Source organism: Epargyreus clarus, unplaced genomic scaffold (assembly GCF_041222505.1).
Source record: "Epargyreus clarus isolate Ecla_fem2 unplaced genomic scaffold, WU_Ecla_fem_2.2 ptg000010l, whole genome shotgun sequence".
Lineage (NCBI taxonomy): Eukaryota > Metazoa > Arthropoda > Insecta > Lepidoptera > Hesperiidae > Epargyreus > Epargyreus clarus.
In genome coordinates, this window is record NW_027332218.1 from 2634024 (window position 1) to 2655084 (window position 21061).

The 21061-nt window shown below is 33.3% G+C and overlaps 1 protein-coding gene across 5 annotated transcripts in view; it reads left to right on the forward strand.

The window, feature by feature from the left end:
- The window catches only part of bnl (fibroblast growth factor branchless), a 272965-nt gene that overhangs the window by 78205 nt on the left and 173699 nt on the right, over positions 1-21061 (forward strand). For all 5 annotated transcript variants that reach the window (XM_073077081.1, XM_073077080.1, XM_073077078.1 and 2 more), the window contains exon 3: positions 4035-4615. In XM_073077081.1, the coding sequence (XP_072933182.1) occupies positions 4405-4615 (211 nt within the window). In that variant the 5' untranslated portion in view covers positions 4035-4404. The remainder of the gene's footprint in view (positions 1-4034; positions 4616-21061) is intronic.

Below are 21061 nucleotides of genomic sequence, written 5' to 3' on the forward strand. Positions count from 1 at the left end.
AAGACAATTAGGCAATAGTCCACCGTATTGGCCAAGTGCGTATTGGTATGGTAGACTAGACACTTCACACACCCTTGACAATTTTTTTAGAACTCTCAGGTATGTGGATTTCTTCACGTTGTTTCCCTTCACCGTTTAAGTAACTTTTTTTTTATAATATAGGAGTAGCAGACGAGCATGCAGTCCACCTGATGGTAAGTGGCTACTGCCGCCCATGGATATATGTAATCAACCTCAGATAGGATTAGATATTCCTACCTAAAGTCGGCCACAGTTGCACCGCTACTCCTGAGGACTAAGCTGGAACGCCTCGGAAAAGTCTGTCTCCCTTACCACACCCTTTAAACCGGAATACAGCAGCGCCTAACACTGCTGTTAGGTAGAAATAGGTGTGGCGGTGATGCCACCGGAGTCGAACCACAAAGGGTTCTACCACCTTCAAAGTTGCCACCTTAAGTGCTAATTAATTTGTCATATGCTCATTTACGACTATTTCCCAAGAAAATAAAAATTAAAAGAAAATTAAAGATTTATTTACGAAGCCATTTTTTCACCTTTCTTTCGTCTGCGCGTGCGCAAGCCCAGTTTCCTCGGTTCCTCTGTTTTGACCTATCTTTAGTTGCCCACAGACACACTGCTATATCCGTCCATGACATTTGACGTTTATGTTTTTTTGATGGCGCCGCGTCTGTCCGCCGTCTAATATGAGTGACGTTTCGAAAATGAATTTATTAACTGCCGGTAATTTAGTTACATATGAAAATTTGGCATTAATGTTTTGTTTTTGTTTCAAAAAAACAAGGACACATTACTAATATCACATTTATTAGACATGGACAAAAACAGAGTATTTCCATTTTCCTTTATACCAATTTTGAAAAAGGTGACATTTTATAAAGAAGATTTTCATACAAAACTTTCATCTCGCTTTACCCGAAACTACACCGGAATGATTAATTTGACATATATTTCAAAATAACTTAGTACCAATTGGTAATAAATCGTGGATGATACTTTTCCTCTCTGTCTGGTCTACTACTATTACATAGTTGAATGTTTTGGCTGGTATGTCAGTAAATTGTACATAAGAATCATTATTTACTTATGGTATATTGTATTATATTATCCACGCTAATACAACCCCATCAGAATTCGATTGTACCATCTTGAATACACTCATCCACTATTCTATACACATAATGCTCTAACTCTAATATACTAGGAAGTAATGACTTTGCTTTATTACATAAAAGCATTCTTTCTAATCGGCGAATAAAAGGAATCTTTAGCGATCCATGTTTATTCAAAGAAGTCTTTACGATTGGGAATTACGGTTTAAAATCGATAAATGTTCAATGTAATTGTAATGTAATTTGGAAATGTAAGGCAATTTCAACAGTGGCATAATCGATTTGTTCCTGTAATCGATTGATTTTGACCTGAAATGATCGAGATCTGTTATCGCGAAAGCAACTGGCAACGGGTATCTTGTGATTTTTATTTTTGATTTTATTAGTGATAGGTATTCTCTGAAGTATGAAATCGCTTTTGAGAATCTTGGAGATTAATTTCACGGATAGGATAAAATCAGCACACCTTTGGTTGATGGTGGTAGAACCCTTTGTGGTTCGACTTCGAAGGCACCACCGCCACACCTAGTTTTGCCTAAAATCCCTTACCATGAGTTTTTTACGTTTTGACAAGTATGACTGTTTTGGTATTTGTTTACGTATTTGCCCATACAAATTCCATTCAGCGCCCCTAGCGGATTGTATCAGAAGTATACTGTCAGTAATGTACCATCAAATGTCTAAATTGACAAAATGGCGCTTTATGTTTTGTCTCTCTTTTTTGCGAACATGTGAGGCAGACAAAAAGACTTGAGCACTTACTTATCGTTACGTTTACTCAGTCACTGAAGCAAACGGAACAGAATAATGGACTGAGTAAACGTAACGTAAAATTGTGGGATGTTTTGAAAACTCATGGTAAGGTAAGTAGTGTTAGAGCTGCTGTTCTGGTTTGAAGGGTGTGGTAAGGGAGGCATATATCCATAGCGTTCCAACTTAGTCCTCAGATGTTTCTTACATCTATATCAGAAACAAAATCTATTAAAATATAAGTATAATTATAAATACCTGATCTTTTGTCTGGTTTTTTGAGCCTTAGACTTTGGAACTAGATACTTGTCCTCCAATTGTTTCTTGCATCGTTGTCTGTTAATTAAAATACAATATAGTTATCTACATACACTATTCACTATTCAACCACGCATTTTTTTCCTAACCGTAATTAAAATAAAAATGAATTTCACGGAAAACTTAATAACAATAAAAACAAAACGACGTTACGTATTTTCGTTAATGCCACAAGCATTGTCTTTCCATGTTATGAAACAAAAGAACAAATAAAAAAAATGTTTTTCAATCATTTTAATATTTCTGTTTTTACGATAATAGTCGCAGTGCTAGGTACTACGTTGTACGAAATTCAAATGTGTCGTAAAAACGAATTGTTACATAAATTTATGACAGACTGTATTCAATAAAAGGCATGTTCATGTAATTAAATATATTTCATGTTCCTGGCACGATACAATTTGAAGTAGAAGAAAAGACGTATTGAATGAAGTATCAATTTTAAAGTAGGTACTTTGCATTAGCCTAGTAGTTAAAAAACTCGGCCTTTTGATCGAGGGGTCCGAGGTTCAACCAGGCCTCTGATTTTTCAAAAGTAACGTGCGTATTAGAAATTAATTATCACTTGCTTAAACGGTGAAAGAAAACATCGTAAGGAAACCTGCATTCCTGAGAAATCTTAAAAAAATAAAAGTTTTCTCAGGTATGTGAAAACCGTCAATTCGTACTTGGCCAGCGCGGTGGACTATGGCCTAATCCTTCTCATTCTGAGAGGAGACCCGTGCCCAGCAGTAGGACAGTAAAGAGCTGATGATAAAGAGTTTACAATCATGCGATGGGTTGTACTCATAGATTAGTAAAGATACTTCGCCGCCTTGAAATTGAATGAAGCCACAAACGGCTTATTATAGTAAGTTCTTTTTTTGAATTCTTGACAAATAAAAAAATGTTTACAGAAAATTTACAAATAAATAACTAATACTGCGTAATTTACAATTACAATGTACAATTTACGTAATAAATAAATAATTATTTCAAATATTTTAGGAACATTTTAGCACGGAGACGTGGCAAAACTTTTTACGGAACTATTTCAATTCTCAAAACTGGCCACATTTTCTTGTTAGGAGTGAGTAATCTTTACTAATCTATGGTTGTACTATAATTTTCTACTAGAAAAAAGGTCATTTACCTTACTCGTAAATAAATGCATTCAAAAAAAGCAGATGCGTTCTATGTTTAAAACAGTTTAAATTTAGAACGCAAAATAGAATGCATGTTTACATTATTTAAACCTGCGTTATGTTTTGTCTGTTCCTCGTACGAAATTGTTGGGCGAATTAAAACAATTTTCTGTGCACGTTCTGTATCTGTCGTCGAGCCGATTGAGATAATATCGTGGGCCTTATTCCTAGGCGTTAAGAGTGAAGTTGGTCGATTGTTATTATATAATTATTTTAAATTTGTTTTTCACGCACCGGCTGCGATGCGTGGAGTTCCATGTTTATGTTCCGGTTTAATCCGGTTATGATTAATATGATGCGGCTGCGGTCTGCGTCTTGCGATTGCGGCTTATAGGATTTTTTTGATCTTAATAGCAGTCTTTAATTTCTTGGAAATATTCTCTAACAACCTTTTGGATTTTTAGCACTTAACTTTGTTAGTAAAATTGATATTCATTCAGCAACTATCGCGTGGATTGTAGGCTCTATCTTAGTTCTCGTACGTACTCGTACGTTTCGTAAGCACGTTATAAATCATCCCAAAAAGTACACTTTAAGTAAATCACGCGTTACTTTAATGTCAATGAAATCTGTTTTTAGCCGTATCGGTTTACCAGTCCAACAATTTGTAGACCAGAAGCTATTATTAACACGAAACTATTATTTGTTACAGATTGTGAGACCGCGCCCGCAAACCTCGGATCCGTTGCGGCTGGCGTAAACCGAGACTGTGTCGCAAATCCGCCTGGCATGGTGCAATACTGATCCCTAAATCCAATCCATCATGTATTTGATGACGTGTGATAATCATCGATCGAAACGAACTGATTGTCCAACCTAACCGTGGAGTCAAAATCGAAACTGTATGAATAACTGTTAATGTTAACATGTCAGTTCTATCGCGTGTGACATCGAACTGACAGTGGGTAACACGACGTTGGTTCCCCTGTGGGCGGCGAGCAGTGTAGTGACGTCAGTAGCGTGGTATGCGCGTGCGTTGAGCAGTGACGGCGGCGGCGCGGCTGCCATGGGCGCGGCGCGCCATGCGCGCCACGCTGCGCCTGCTGCTGGCAGCGCTGGCGCTGGCCTCGTGCGCCGCGGCCCCCGCCCCCGAGCCGCGCGCGCAGCGCTCCGCCAACCTCAGCCACATCACTGGCACCTCGCGCACTATACAGATGTTCCTCAAGAACCGTTATCTCCAGGTGCTGCCAGATGGCACCGTCAACGGCACCATAGAAGGCACCAGCGTTTACAGTGAGTCGCTCTGATATTACACTTATAATAAGATGCTATCCAAGAAAACATGTGATTTTCAGCGATTTTAATCGAACGGATTTACGGCCAATTGTATGCAATTTAACGAAATGATAAATGATTTATTGATGTATATGTAATTATATAAATTACGTAAGGTTGATCAGTTACGTTAATTACTCCAGAATAAAATAAAATCTGTAAAACTCAACTATCTTTAAAAAATCTGCTTTACTTATATATTGCTATTTGCTATACTTGTATTGTGTATAGCAAATAGCAATATATAGCTGTACAATATGAATAACAGAAATTTAAATCCAATTACTTACAAGCGTATGACTTAGATACAAGTCTGCGGTTGACTGCCGCAATGCTTTAACTTGAAAAGTATCAGACCAATGTCCTACATAAAACCTTGATTAGGAAATTACGGTATTAGTATTTAAATTTATTTGTATTGTTAGGTTATAAGTCTGTATATATTTGCTTAATTTGTTTTATATTTATGGTTATTTTGAACGTTTCGTTAATGTACTTATGTAGGTAAATATTAAACCGTTTTATTATAAATCTGATTGACATTGTTCGATGATGATTATATTGGCATGATTGCTGAGTAACTGTACTACTATTAAATATCACTTTAGGATTAAATAAATAAAATATGAGTAAACTATCTCCCACGATAACTTTCCTATCCGTTGTCCAATTAAGCCAGGAATCCTGGTTTATTTGGAGATGATCGCTGATATTCATGTGCAAAATCTGTATAAAACATAAAAATAAAAAACAAACTTTAGCTTTAAATTATTCATGGATTTTACTAAAACTAATATTGTAGGTGTATATATTTATCTATGAGCAATTTTAAAATTCCCACCATAAAATAGGTATATAACACATGCCGCTCTGCATAATTAAGTGAGTTTGGTTAATTTAAATATGTTTCTTGTTTTAATAGCAACCAGACAACGGCCAGACGGTTGACATAACGTTTTGCAAATGTAAAATGGAGTCACTTAAATATGTAACACATATAATAAATTTACAATGTTGTCAACAATTATAGAATAGTCGATAAAAGGTTCTATATTGTTTTTGTGTCTTATTTATTTAAAATAGCATAATTCTAAGACGCTATTTTATGTAAATATGAATGTGGACACTAATAAATTAAATATAATTTGGAATAAGTACAACTCTATCATCAGTTTGTATTATAAGTATATTGTAGACATATAAAACTACAAAATACTAATAATTAAAGACGACTTATTGATATAAATCGCGTTTTAGATGCTACATCCTTTATATTTGCAATAACGATGGAATGAATAACTTTATTTTGTTTGTAAATCAGTAAAATTTCACGTAATATCGTTCAAAATAATTACTTAAAAAAACAAGACAAATACACAAACACCCAGACCCAGAAACAGAAACCTAAATTCATCAATCATAATTCTGTCTGGCCGGGGATCGAACCCTGGACCCTCTGCGCGTCAGACCGGTATGGTGGCCGCTACGCCACGCGGGTATTACTACGACAATAACGCCGTAGATTTGAAATAGCGCTACATGCTCCATTATTTTTATTTATTAATGTTTATTTTTATTTATTAATATTTATTTAATTGAGATATTTTCCATAAAAAAATATTGTCATTTTAAAAATTTTCGCGATGACAGCAAAGTAGTGGCATTCTATAATACTTTTGTAAATAATCTTAACCACACCTTATTAAACAAATTGAACTGATTTTGATAATACATCGTTACATTCGTCTTAATGGCGCAAGTATTAGAACAGATTAGAATTTGCATATAAAATCCATAAATGGAGTTCCGTCTGCTTCCAACTTTTCTTTAATTGAAAATGTTTATTAAAATACACATTATTTAAGAATAACATGACATCTTTATTGTATTTTATTTAAAAAGACATTATGTCCAAAATAATACCTCATTTAACACCAGACTTGTGTTTTTAATAAAATAAATTAATTTTAAACATTATTTTTCGTACCGCAGACTGATTTATTATTTATTTTTAATATTTAATTAATATTTATTTTCATATAACTTGTTTTTCCATTTATAATTTTGGAATGAATTTATTTCCAAGTTGATGATAAATAGTACATTACGATACGAGGACGAAAAATTTTTTTCTGACAAGTGTGAGTTTGCAGGCCGAGCCGCATTTTAACATTATTTATGAGTATTTTAGTAATCCATGCCTAATACCAGAGGTTGGCAACAGATGCATTACTATCCCTGAGGACTAAGTTGGAACGCCACGAAAAAGTATGTCTCCCTTACCACATCCTTCAAACCAGAACAGAGTGCTTAACACTGCTGTTAATAGGAAGAAATAGATGTGGCGGTGGTGCCGCTGAGTTGAACCACAGAGGGTGTTACCACCTTGAGGTCTTCGCATCGTAGTAATACGAACCTTTCTAAAGTTCGATCATACAGTGAAATAAATCAACGGTATATTTTTCCATCCGAAACGTATTTGACACCTAAATAGCCGGATAATAAGCACGTGTTACTCTAGTACATAATTACACACCCAACATAATGCCGTACTGTCATATTATAATGACTCTATTGTAGCGATCATCTCACGATGACCCTCACTCAATGGGATTTTAACTCTATTTCTTTGGTTTAAACGTTATGTGAAGGGTCTTTATATATAGGTATATCATTTGGACCGCCGTAAGCGCTCAGTGAGGTGGTCTCCCGATAGTAATCGTAAAAGCTTAATAACTGCTTATTCAGTGGTTCTAAACATTTGGATAGCGGCATCATTCATGTTTAAAATTAATTAATTTTATAAATTTTGAAATAAAAATCAGTTTATGATAAAATATGTTAATGTTTTTTTAAAGCCTTAATATCTATGAGTGATCAACTCATAAATTTGCTAATGAGCTATTAGGAACCGAATATACATCGATTCCCATATATAGTTACCTAGCTAAATGTAAAAACAATTTAGAGATATTTAGAAAAAATGGCCACTAATTTTTCAAAACTACACTCAAAAATTTTTTTTTAAATTACTAATGCATTACTGACCCCTTATTAAAAATAATAATAACAGCTTAGCTATACACTTTATCTTATTCCCTCTTATAATTCAATATTATAAAACAAGTGACAAAACATACATTAGTTCACTGTGTAATGAATAAAAATTCTATACTTCGTATCTCAATTCAAGTAGACATTAAAAATATACATCGATTCCCATATATAGTTACCTAGCTAAATGTAAAAACAATTTAGAGATATTTAGAAAAAATGGCCACTAATTTTTCAAAACTACACTCAAAAATTTTTTTTTAAATTACTAATGCATTACTGACCCCTTATTAAAAATAATAATAACAGCTTAGCTATACACTTTATCTTATTCCCTCTTATAATTCAATATTATAAAACAAGTGACAAAACATACATTAGTTCACTGTGTAATGAATAAAAATTCTATACTTCGTATCTCAATTCAAGTAGACATTAAAATTGCAATGTCCATGTTCAATGTTCATGTCTATTTAATTGAATGCCTTCATAATACGTAATTAAAGACTACGAAATCGCGATTAAGGGTCTAAGAGGCCGACGTCTGACTCCATAATAAAGATATCTTTATTTCTCACTGCCAAATTAAGGCGATATAAACTCACGAATTTGATTACACACTACCGTGTATGGGCGCTTTATTGGGACGAAGACGGCACGACACGGCAACGGCATTACTGACATATTTTTTTAAAAATAGACGACGCAAGTGTATGGAATTTGCATATCAAAAATACTTTCGCGTATCAAACGGAAGAAACGGGGAATCGGTTTTTAAAGTATAATTATCCGACAAGAACCAGATAATTGATTGCTAGATCGATTAATTTCTAAATATCGATAAATGTTTTCATTTCAACTTATTTAGCCCGACAATCAATTTTCGATTATTTATCAAAGATTTCGCTTTTGAGGTCACAGTAAGAAAATAATAATTGGCAATTCGTTTCATAACGATGATCACCATTTGTACTGATTTGTGACTGTGGCCGGCCTTGACAGAAGTGTCAGCAGTTGTGACAGCACCGGTGCCGTGTCGTGCCGTTGTCGTCCTAATGAAGAAGCTTATGGCAACCATGTCGAGGTTTTGATTGGGGCATTCCTGAATGGGTTTATATCCGTTATAAACAATTCTGAGAAAAGTCTCATATTGCGAATATTTGCGTTGGAGATACGACCGAGTAATCGTTATACATAATGTCCGAAAATTTCTGTCATTTGGATTAGGGTTTCTTTATAATTTTTTATACTTAATCCTGTGTTTAAATAAGTTACGACTAACTTAGAAAAAGTCTTATTGTTATTATTGATTATTGCAATTTTTGGATTTTCAGTTTTGCTCAGGGATTTTAGATTATCAAAGTAAACATTCAGATGGATTTATTTCATGTATTTCCTTTTTAGATATTTTCAAGATTTTCAAATTAGATTATATTAAGTTTCATGTGTTTCCTTTGTCTATCAAAAGCTATCAATTTCTTATTAAAAATACTAATATTATTTATATTACATTCCATAACCTTGAAAATATTACATCGTACAAATTCAATAATAAATTCTCCAAACATGACAACAGAATCACTTAAACACAAAGAAATATTGCGACCGTCGAAATATTTCGAAAATCGTTGCTTTCCGCACTTCCCGGTACCAATTTCCGCAGATTGCACCCGTTATGTCAAGAAAACAAACTTATATTTGCATTTCCCATACACCTTGATCGCCGATTTAACCTCAACTTTCTTAAAAACATGTTATATTTTTGGTAGTTTCGCAAAATTAAGTGTAAATGTAATGTTGTGGTGCTCGAACGATGTCTGGTTGGTGCTCTGATTACAACAATTATATGGTACGGAGCCGATGTGTCGGCGGCTTGCGTACAATTGTCGGTGCTAAGTGACTGAATGGCATTATCTTCGCCTTTTTATTTGATTTAACATACCCAAATTGCTTAGATATATATATGTCGTGCCCTTGAAAGAATATGATGCGAAATCACGTAATCTTCAGTTTGTATGTCTTTTTAAGTCGTCAGTCCATTTGAACTACGGGTATCTTGTACCTTCAGCTGTAGTACTGATTTAAAAACCTTTATTTGTCCTAAAATATTGTAGTTATGGCCAGCTGTCAACAGAAATCGGATGATTATTATTATTACTACGTCCATCGCTACTTTCATATGAAAATTTTGATTGGATCTAATTCTGCTTGGCATTGGACTTTATAAGAATAAGAAAGATTAGAATCTGGTCTACTATACAGACAAAATTGAATTGTTACAAGTGATTAAAAAGATAATATTTGTTTAAACTGAAACTAGGAAGGTCATAATTGTAACACTACTGATCAAAACAAAAAATGGAACGTGTTTCACATTCAAGCGATCATATGTTATCGTACGATTCATGCCTGAGATACGTGTAGACGTAAATATTGGCTAGAAAAACAAGCGGTCTTGTAAAAATAAATAGTGCTAGGGAATTTGGCAAAGCGTTTTGTCCCCACCAAGTTCCCACCACATGTGGAGGTGTATTGACCTGGATGAAGGCTAAAGCGTGTCAGACATAGGAACGCCATCTGGACGTTCAGGGGCATACCGGATGTAACTGTTTTTTTTTTGGTGGAAAGACACTTTTTGTAAAATGCCAGCATGTGAGCGACACGGTTGTAAGTGATCTGATGAAAATGTGTCTTTTTTAGTTGTTAATCCAACTGACACATGAGATATAATGGTGAGATGATTTCCGAATTATATTTTGAGGACAGTTTAACATAATTTTAATAGTCTTTATACACAATCGTCCGTACTTATAGACATTAAGGATGCCAGATTAGTATTGAATAATAGATAGATTAGACATCATAGGTATTAACATAGCCACTAAAGCAACGGCTTATCAAGATGAACTGCTTTTTTACAAACTGTCTTGTACGCGAATTAAACAACTCACATCATAGTTACGCCTGTTTTTCTTAACTAGTGCCAAGAATACAAACTTTTCAATGAAAAAGTTTCCATCATCACTTTTCATAATAAAAGACATAGCAGTGTCACGACAATGTTTAAAATACAAGTTTCGAATAGATATGTAAATGAGACCATTGAAATTGTCTACTGTTTTCCTATTTCGCTTTAACATAACAATGCAGTTCAGAATTGACTGCTTATAATTCTTTATGGTCGTCCAAGAAACAAGATCAGTGAAGCCTACGCCAACGTGTTCAGAACATCTGAAGCAGTACAAGCTCTTTGGAATAGCGGGCTTGTTTTATAGCGGACTAGTAGCTAGAATATTTGACTAGAAATAATGAAATGATAAGAAAAGTATAAAAACAGCAAAAAAAATATTATGTCATAACTTGATCAAATAGTTTTCATAGTTTTAGAAAAAAAAATGAAGAAAAAGAAGAAGAGCAAAAATTGTAGTATGTAGGAAAAAATGGAACTTAGTATGGAATCTTTTTTCCCGACTGCGAAAGGTAATGTTTTTCGCGCGTATGTGTGTTTCAAACTTTGGCATACCCAAACCAAGCCAGGCAGGCTTCAAGTATTCCTATAAATTATGGTAGTAACATAAGCTACTTTACTGTCATTTTCAGTTAGGTAATTTTATATTAAAGGTGGTCGATTTTTTTTATTATTATAGTAATGACCAGTTGTTGTTGTCCAATCAAAAACCATTGAAGTACTAGATAAATATCAAATTTTAACAAGGTTCGCTACAATTGAGCTGTTCAAATCAAAAAGTGAAAATGATCCGTCGTTGGCCGCTCTCTATCAAACGCTTCTATGAGTTTAAGAAAACAGAATACCAGGAGCCATAAACGTCTTTGGTCTGTTCGTCCTACACAGATTGGAGATTAACACCATAAATAGCAATCGTCGGTCCCATCTGTGACGATGACGGATTTATTGGAGGTACTCACTACATAAATTCAGTGATGGCGCTTACAGATATTTCGCGGCCGATATTTGAGATTTGAGATACGTTCGGATACTTTGAATATGGTGAAAGAAAGGACTTAAAAACAATACGTTTGACATCAGCTACCGGATCTAAAGCGCTTTGTACACCACCCATTCCTATTGTTATAATATTTACAGTCACACATACTTTGGTTGAAAGTAACTTGTATGGGCCTGATAGACTTTTGCCTCAATTGACCAGACTTATTACCTTTGTCTTATCGCATTCATTTGCAGTTGCTTTAAGTGATTTCATTTCGCAGGTTGAATTTAAATGATCAAGAGTAAGGTCCTTAATATTTTTGTACAGTGGCTAAATACTTCAGTAAACTCATACATTTGTTAAACGTCTTACATGAGAAGGCAGGAGGGAAAGAATTTCATCTGATAACGAGGCGGCTACCGCGGACAGAAAACGGAGAAAAATATTTCGAAAACTGATGATGTGTTATCGATTCTGAAGTACTTTGTCTTATTTTAACGTTTGTACATGTAACGACGGTTTTATCGGCTCATATTGTTCTCGAGAATTTTTGACTTTAATTTGTTGGACGTGCGTGATTTTTAAAATTTTTGTCAAACTATTATTACTTGTTTTATTGTCGTTAATTTCTTTATTAATTTTATTCATATTTTTATTTTGCTCATTTATGAAGTGATCTGTAAATGCATTTGTGTACTAATATACCTAAGCACTGATTCACAGCATTTTATTTTTTGGTTGGTTAAGTAAGACTTTCGTCAATAAGTTTGCTCTAACATAAAAATACTATCTTAATCGTATATTCTTTCTCGCTCAATTTTTAACTGTTCTAGTATTTTTATACATAACAACTCCATCCATTCATAAATTTAAGTTTTATAATATGTTTTTGTAGTCAACTTTGCATTTTTTTCCTTTTAATTCCCCCCCTTTGACTTTGCATCCTTCATTTGAATGACTCGTTATGAATAAAAATCCCCAGTGAATCTGGTTAGCGGTACCATTACGCTGTCGGACGAGCGGGACCTCGTTAACAACCACTACTGTTACACTTGGCTCTTTTAATGACAGCACTGTATTTTTTCTGTCATTGTTATCATTGTAAAATTTAGTTTTTGTGCACTTACAATATGTAGATTTTGGTCTTTACTTTTTATTTTATGCATTATTACTTACTTACTTTGTAAATCAATTTTGACACTACTACACTAAAAAAATATTTTCTAAGCTTGCTCTATTATTTCTACAGGATCATATTGTTTATACTCAACGTTGGTTACGTTTAATTCCCCGCTTTTGACTTCGCATCCTTCATTTGAATGACTCGTTATGAATAAAAAACCCCAGTGAATCTGGTTAGCGGTACCATTACGCTGTCGGGCGAGCGGGACCTCGTTAACAACTTCTGTTACACTTGGCTCTTTTAATGACAGCGTCGTATTTTTAATTCTTTCATTGTCATCATTATAAAATTTTTCATTACATGACAGCACCTCATTTTTGAATTTCTGTTTATAAATATCATTATACAGTGTATCATTATTTTAATTTTCATCGCTTTTCATGTTTTAATTCAATTAGTAAATTCAACTAAATGTGTGTGTGTTTTTACTTATGACATTTCTACTTTATTCTGATTAATCCAGAGAATCCAAAAGGGTAAAAGAGTTAGTAAAAACCTTAGATAACTTAAGATTTACTTCAAAAACTCTGTTCTAGGAATGTCTAATTTTATACACACTCAAAGCTAAATCTCTTATAATTTCAAAATATCCAATCAATTTAATCTCCTCTTTTGTATAATTTGCATGCAATAACGTAATAAAATTAGTTATATACAACATAATAACATTGGTAGTCCCGGTTGTACAAATCTCGAAACTTGTTCCTTACAAAGTAGTTTTCGTGTTGAGTAAGTTTTTGTTAATGATGCAGCTTCATTACTTAACGATACGGATACTTAACTTGTTGAGACTATATGAATTTGCAGAAATGATTTTTCACATAGTCTCATAGGACTATTTCTCCGTTTTTAATAACATAGAAATAAAAATGAGCGTGCAAGTCACCTGATGGTAAATGCCAAAGCCGCCCATGGTAATCTGAATCAACTTTAGATATAATTGGAGTCCTATCTAAGGTCGTTTATTGAAAGATTCCTTCTCTTGAGATGTAAGTTAAAACACCTCATGTAATTATCTCTCCACAGTTTTCAAACAAAAACATAGTAGCGCTAGACACAGATATTACGCTTGAAACTGAGACTGTTAAAATAAGACAGGAAAACACAAAGACAAGCAGACAAACAAAAAACGAGTAGATACAGATTTATCACTTAGATATCGACCCGCCTAAGGTTCAACGCGGAACAATTTGCAGAATATTATGGTGATTAATGACCATTCATCAGTATCGTACATCGTCATCAAAAGTTGTTGAAATCCAGTCACTTGCCGCTCACTCGCTTTGTGAACCTTCCTGACACTATTATTTTAGTAATTAATACCTACGTTAATATTTTTACAGACAAGTACTTAATTGGAGATGAAGTTATGAGGTTAGGTGATAGAGAAATTTTACATCGATTTTGTGTATTCGTTTTGAAGCATAGATTAGAGGAAATGTCCATGTTATAATAGATATTTTTGACGTTAAACAATTGCAGATTTAGCTTATTGATTTTACAAAACATGAAAAGTACTAAATATCGAAAGTATTTTTTACTACGAAGAAGTTGTTGGATGTCGGTTTTTGGTAGGCAAAACATGGGATAGATTGATTATTACTAACAGGCGTAACACAATGAAGCTAGTAATTCATATTACTTATTGCTGTAAATATAAAGCAAAATAATATTTCATCGCAAAATGATTAAGCCGATAACGTGTGAAGTAAAAAATGAAAAACTAAGCGCAGAGTCACATTCCATATTAAATCGTTTTATCGGCACCCTATGCATTCTTAAATAGTATCAACATACACGATTAGACCAAGTTCTAAACGATGACATAATTGTCGGGGACAAACTAGTTTGTCGAGTAAAAAAGGTATAATTAAGCATCAAAAGCGGTGAGTCAAACAATAAATTTTGCAAAGTTAACGACGCATACATATACATGCTTTATACAGGTTGAATATTAATTGTAAAAAAGTTTTTTTTTTTAATTTTTCAACCTATTATTAATTATCTATTGCCTCAAAGGAAAGCGTGGTAAGAATAATAGAGCTCAAGGGCGATAAATTTCCTCGGTTTTTCAGTGTTCCCTTGAGATTTAAGCAATTTTCCGGGATCACCTCTGCGATGTTCTATAAATATTCATGATTATAAATTTTAAACATTGGCTAAGCTGTAAATGCAAATCATAATACCATTAATTATAGTCGTAATAAGAAAGTAAAATTAACTTTCAGTTATTTCAGTACAAAGTTATAAGCATTATATTTATTGTCATAAATATGCGAAAATATATTTTCGCGAAGTATGAAATTTCAGTATATTTTTACGAATATAAAAAAATAAAATTAAATGTTAACCATTAATATGAACACATCACCTAACTGTTTTATTATTTTTTTCTATTTCAGTTTGCAAGCGATCTAATTTTTATAACGGACCGTAAATACGTTAACACCCTGTATATATGCACCGGCGCATCGAAGACAGGTAGATTGATAGCAACATCGTCCTAATATAGCAATTTACACCTGTTATGTGTATGACTTCCTTATAAAAGCTTTATTACGCGAAATCACACATCCAGGCTGATGATTGGTTCGTGAGTGAATGATTTATTGAATGAATAAGAATTATACGGTTTTTGAAATGAATGAAATGAGGTTTTAAATTCGATTTACCGGTACAATGCTCTTAGGGGTGTACTTTGTAATATGAGCTTAAAGTACTGATTTCAAAAGTTCTATAAACTCTACATATATTATTGCAAATATAAAATTCTAAGACTGAATTGATTTTTTTCTTAATAATACCTGTATAATAATTATACGAAATATAAGTAATAAAGGTTGCCATTTAATAATAATAACATACTTAATATATATTTTGTATGTATCTTTATAAGTGAAAAAGTTGTGGTAAAATCAGAAATAATTTTACAACTTTCTAAATTTTTTGCAACTTATGAACTTTAAAATGTCAGGCGCAATCAACGGGTGCAAGTGGAACAGGCCAGGTCGTGCGTTCGTGAATTTTGATATTCGCGTCATTTTTCAAACTAGTTCTGCTCGCAATTGGTGCCTTTCGTCTTACCCAACACTGTACATGTTTTAACCGTTATATACCACGTGGAGTTAAGAATGAAACTTTTCACGCAAGTAGTATTATTGTTTATATATTTATTTAATTTATTTCTTGGTTATGATTTACTTCTGATCGCCTGTCCGACAAATGTTGCGTGTACTTAGAATGTTAACAATGTTTATTTTTTGAAGTGAAAACTTCGTTAGCGGCGGAGTACAATCCACTGATTTTATTCTATTTTATTTGTTGTTTTTGATTTACTTCTGATCGCCAGTTTATGCCGCGTAGACTAAGAATGTTTTTAAACAAATAGTAATAAGACTAACAATGTTTATTTTTTATTTTTTTATCGTGTGTTTACTTGTTTTATGTATTGTTCACATATTTTAGTTATGATTTGTTCTTTTTCTGATCCATTTACACTTAATGTTGGACCTTTATTTTTTTTTTGCACAAACTGTTTTTGTTTTATAAAGACCTTGTTAAGTTCAGCCTTTTATATTTAGAGTATAGATTGGGAGGTCGAGCTGTCCAGCAAGCAACTCCGGGAAGGACGGCGGTATGTGTGGTCGCATACCGTCGTAAACACCGGACGGTGTGGTGAGTCCTGAAGCTCACCTAGGCGGAGCCCGAAGGGGCAACGCGTTCAGAGGACTCCAGTTGCGTTCCGTAGGAGATCCCGGAGTCCTCTTGGCAACGCTGAGGACACCGGTGGGGTTTTAGTGCGGTAAGAATCCCACATGACCCCACGTCGCTCCTACGACACTGGGTACCTTTTGAAGGTTTCCCCCTCGTAAAAAAAAAAACACAACACACTTAACCAAAAACCACACTTTTGGTTATGGATACGGGAACTATGGCGCTATATTTTTTAATATACGAGACCAAGTAATACACGAGAGCAAGTCACTGATAAATTGTTCCGTATCCGTACGTCTTAACTCAACGCGCGATTGAAACAAAATTATTTGTTTTAAATACGTCCACTGATTCCGCCACCACGCGGCATTTGTTTCATCCGCTCAACGCATAGAGCGCCGCTCGCCGCACCGCCCGCCGCGCCGCTCGTAGCTGTGGCCAGCTTCATACATTGTCCTACATTTGTTTTCGCCGCTCAACGCTCACCGCGCCGCTCGCCACCCCGCTCGCCGCGCCGCTGTTGGCCGTGGCCAGGCGGTTAGGCTTCTTGTAGACTTCTATTCTGCTTACAACTAGTTAATTCTTACTTACTACTACTTACTTAATACTTAGATAAATTATAAATATTCATTTGTAATATTATCTATTGCGGATGTATAACCACACAAGTACTAAACTGCTTGAAAAACGAGCCAAATCTAGATCTAGATCTTTTAAGCTTTCTACCTAACATTCAAGCGGTCATACCCTCATAAACTGTCCCCTGGACTATAACTCTGTCAGCAGCTTACACGGACGTTACAATGTTTATGTCCGTGACGATTTGTACTGGAGTTACGTTGGGGCTTTGACATTTGATGACATTAATTATAGTCTAAGATCTGACTGCGTGATTTCTATATCCGCCTGTTTTTAAATGTTTTTTTTATCTGGAGAAAGCTTTGGTAAGATGATGTCAGATTACTTATTTAAATTAGTCTACGTTGTACTTACTTTTATTAAAAATCTTCTATAGATCACTTTTTTTGTCATCGAAAATCATTAAAATTCTTATTAAATATATTATTATTTATTATTATAAATGTATTATTATTTTAAATATATTATTAATATTAAAATTGGACTATTTAAAAAAAATATTCATTTAAATCGAATGTTGCAAAGAAAAAAATTATTCGGAATTATATTTGGATCAATAATTATGTACAATTTTTAATAAATCATTACTTTAATTTTGAATGTATGATGTGTTAGTGATGTCTTTTTTGTTAGTGCAACCCTGGCATTATTACATTATTTATAATTGAGTTATGATAACTCTGATAATGTTATTTGAGTTATGACCATTTAAGAATGAGTTAATTTTAATAAACTAAAAATTTGTCGAAATTAAGGAAAAAGATGAAAAACCTCCATTAAATGTTATACTATAATATTGGGTGCATTATTTGAAATTTAACGTGTTATAATGTCCGTTTCCTAAATAGTAGTCTAGTTTATATGATCAAAGTTGGCCGTAGTCAATCATTAAATAAATGGTCACTGTTAGCCCTGGGCACCTGTAAAACCGGAGTCCTAATGAGGTCGTTCATAACTGCGATTACCATTGAACATTAATTTGTAAAGTCCTTTACAAGCTTTACCTTGATACACAATAAAATACTCAAACATATTATTGTAATAACATATAATGTTCTTTTAATTCCAGTACAATGATTGTGAAACGATTTTTTTGTTAATCGTTATTTATTGCGATGCAATTTCATAGTGGATAATGCACCAGCACTTCCTAGTAAGGTTTAAATACTAATTGACAGCGATAAGCCACAGGGGCGTTGCTACTCTTGAGGAGTAAGTTGGAACTCCTCGTATAAGTGACTCAAAATTTACCACAAACCTTAATTTACCCACATTTAAACACGGATATCGAAAATTTTACGAAGTAGCTGTGACTGTAAGCTCGAAGGACCAGGTCTGATTTTAATGAGTTGATCTAATTACAAGTTTTTACAAATATCTAAAGGGAACTTGTAGATATTCGGAGGCCACCCAAGACCAGAGGCGATATAGTCTACCTCGCTAAGCGCGGATTGGTAGAATACATATGGCTTCCAATAATTGACACTCGCATATTATATATTACATAGTAACTAAACATAATATTAATTCTAAGAATTTGAACTGCAAAAAGGTCAGAAGTTATCTACTTCTTCATTGAATCCTATATCAAACACTGATATAATGCTAATAATTTGGATATAGTTATCCTCAAAATATGTCATCGTTCTGCGAAAGAATAATTTGGGTTTTTTGTGATATACTTCAAATTTATTAAAATTAGATTGCAAATAGTAAAGACAAGAATAACAAAGTTGGTTTGTAGTTATAATTTAAATATTTTTTTTTTACAAAAATTAAATAAAACAAACAGTAATTATTTTATTTCAACGGTAAATCAAAACCAAATATTTCATTTCCTTTGTAATAATATTTTTTTAATTTAGACGGAGTGATTAGGTATTAAATTAAAAAAATACAAGAAGAAATAATTTTATCGCATTGATGTCTAATACTATAATGTAACATTTTAAATAGAAAATTTAATAAGGACAAATTAATTATGGTAAATTAGTAATATGCATATAGTGACAACAATCCATAGTAAATTAATCTAAGTAAAACGATGAAGGACCGATTAGATCTTAAGATAGTGTTACAACAGACAAGTTTAGAAATTCCAGAGATTAATTAGCATAATGAAAGTGAATTCCAGGCCCTTATATTTAAATAAGGTATGATAGACAAGAATAAGACTTGCTTCACGAAGAAAACAAAAATTCTAAAAGTCTGATGATATTTTTTAAATTTTTGTGTGATTTGCTATGGTGTAATCGTAACAAATGTCGTGAAAATATAATTTCGAGAGAAGTACACAGTTCCAATGTTTGCAGTCTATAAACTACGTCGGGTACGTAATCCATCAGATTTTGAGAGGAAACCATGGCAACGACGATAGAATTTCTTGAACTATGTGACCGGACTAAGGACTTTCATAGAATTTGTTTTAATGCTTTTAACGTTTTAAATGCTAAATCAAAAGATTTATATTTTTTTCGTTGGAATTTGCCTGAGTCCCTGTTACCAATTCCACACGAAACCTTAAGTCTTAACTATCATTTATAACCAATACCAACATTAAAGATTTAATTTCAACTGTCAAAGATATAGGTTAAACAGTTAATGTTTACTCTGTTTACTCGGAACTAACTTTCCACTTGCAAGGTTACCATGTGATTGATGATGGTGTCAATGATGACCATAATTTAAATGTAAATACACCGTCAGTATTGAAACATGAGCATAATTTACTTGTAAGCATCAATTTATTTATTAACTTGTCAAATAAAAGATTAAATTCGTAGCAGATAAGATAACAGAATTTAAACAGATGTTAGATTTTATTAGATATACTATTAACTTTCATATAGTAGGCAATGAAAGGAATCAGCGGAAAGAAATGAAGTTTAAGGACAATTTAAATGTTGTCAGTGATAGCACATATCAAATGATAAATTGGATCCAGATAATGTAGGGCATTTTTATATTTTCTCGAATTTTAGGTGTTTTATTCGAATGTATCATGTGACTCAGGAATTACAAATTCTCTACATTGAAAATGTTGAAACGCATTAAAATTCTTGTAATAAAATGATAGGTATTTGTTAATCGTTTAAATACTTGTGTACTGATACCAGAAAAAAGATTTAAATAAATATTACGTCACATCAAAGAATTACCGAATTCGAACCTGAACGATTAATGCAAATTATATTTCACCAAACCGTCGTTAAGATACAAAAACGTGAAACGGTTTGAATCAATTTAGAAAGGATTATGTACGAAGGTGTCGCTACATAATAATAATTATTTTGTACTTATGCAAAATGCACAAATTTCAATTTCAAATTTCATTACTCATAACCCATTTGCATCCGTATTACACTAATTATGTCCAAATTAATATTCAAAGATACGAAGCTGACACCTTGAAGTGCTTTAGCTGAAAAAGTCGTGTCAATTGAATCTTAATCATAATATCAGCAAGTATGATTACTTTTATGAGCAACGTTTTGCTTTATCTACACTTCTGTTAGATAACTTTTTACTTTTACGGCAATTAAAAGCGATTATAGTATTTTAGATCTACGTAATGCTTTTGACATCATTTTATCGTAACTGCCAATAACGTTTTGTGATTGCGGCATTGGAAATTCTGTTCACAGGTACCTTGACTATAAGAATCGATGTAATAAAACATCATAACATCTGGCCCGTTGTTGTCAATCATGCATCCCGTTATAACCGGGCATTGCGTGTCCTAGTACAATTAGGGTTGATCAAGGTTCTGCTTTCGGGCCCATACTTTTCAATCTTAAAGCGAGTAATTAAACCGAGTTAGATTTCCATGAAATTTATTAGTAAATGTGTCAAGAGAACAGTTTG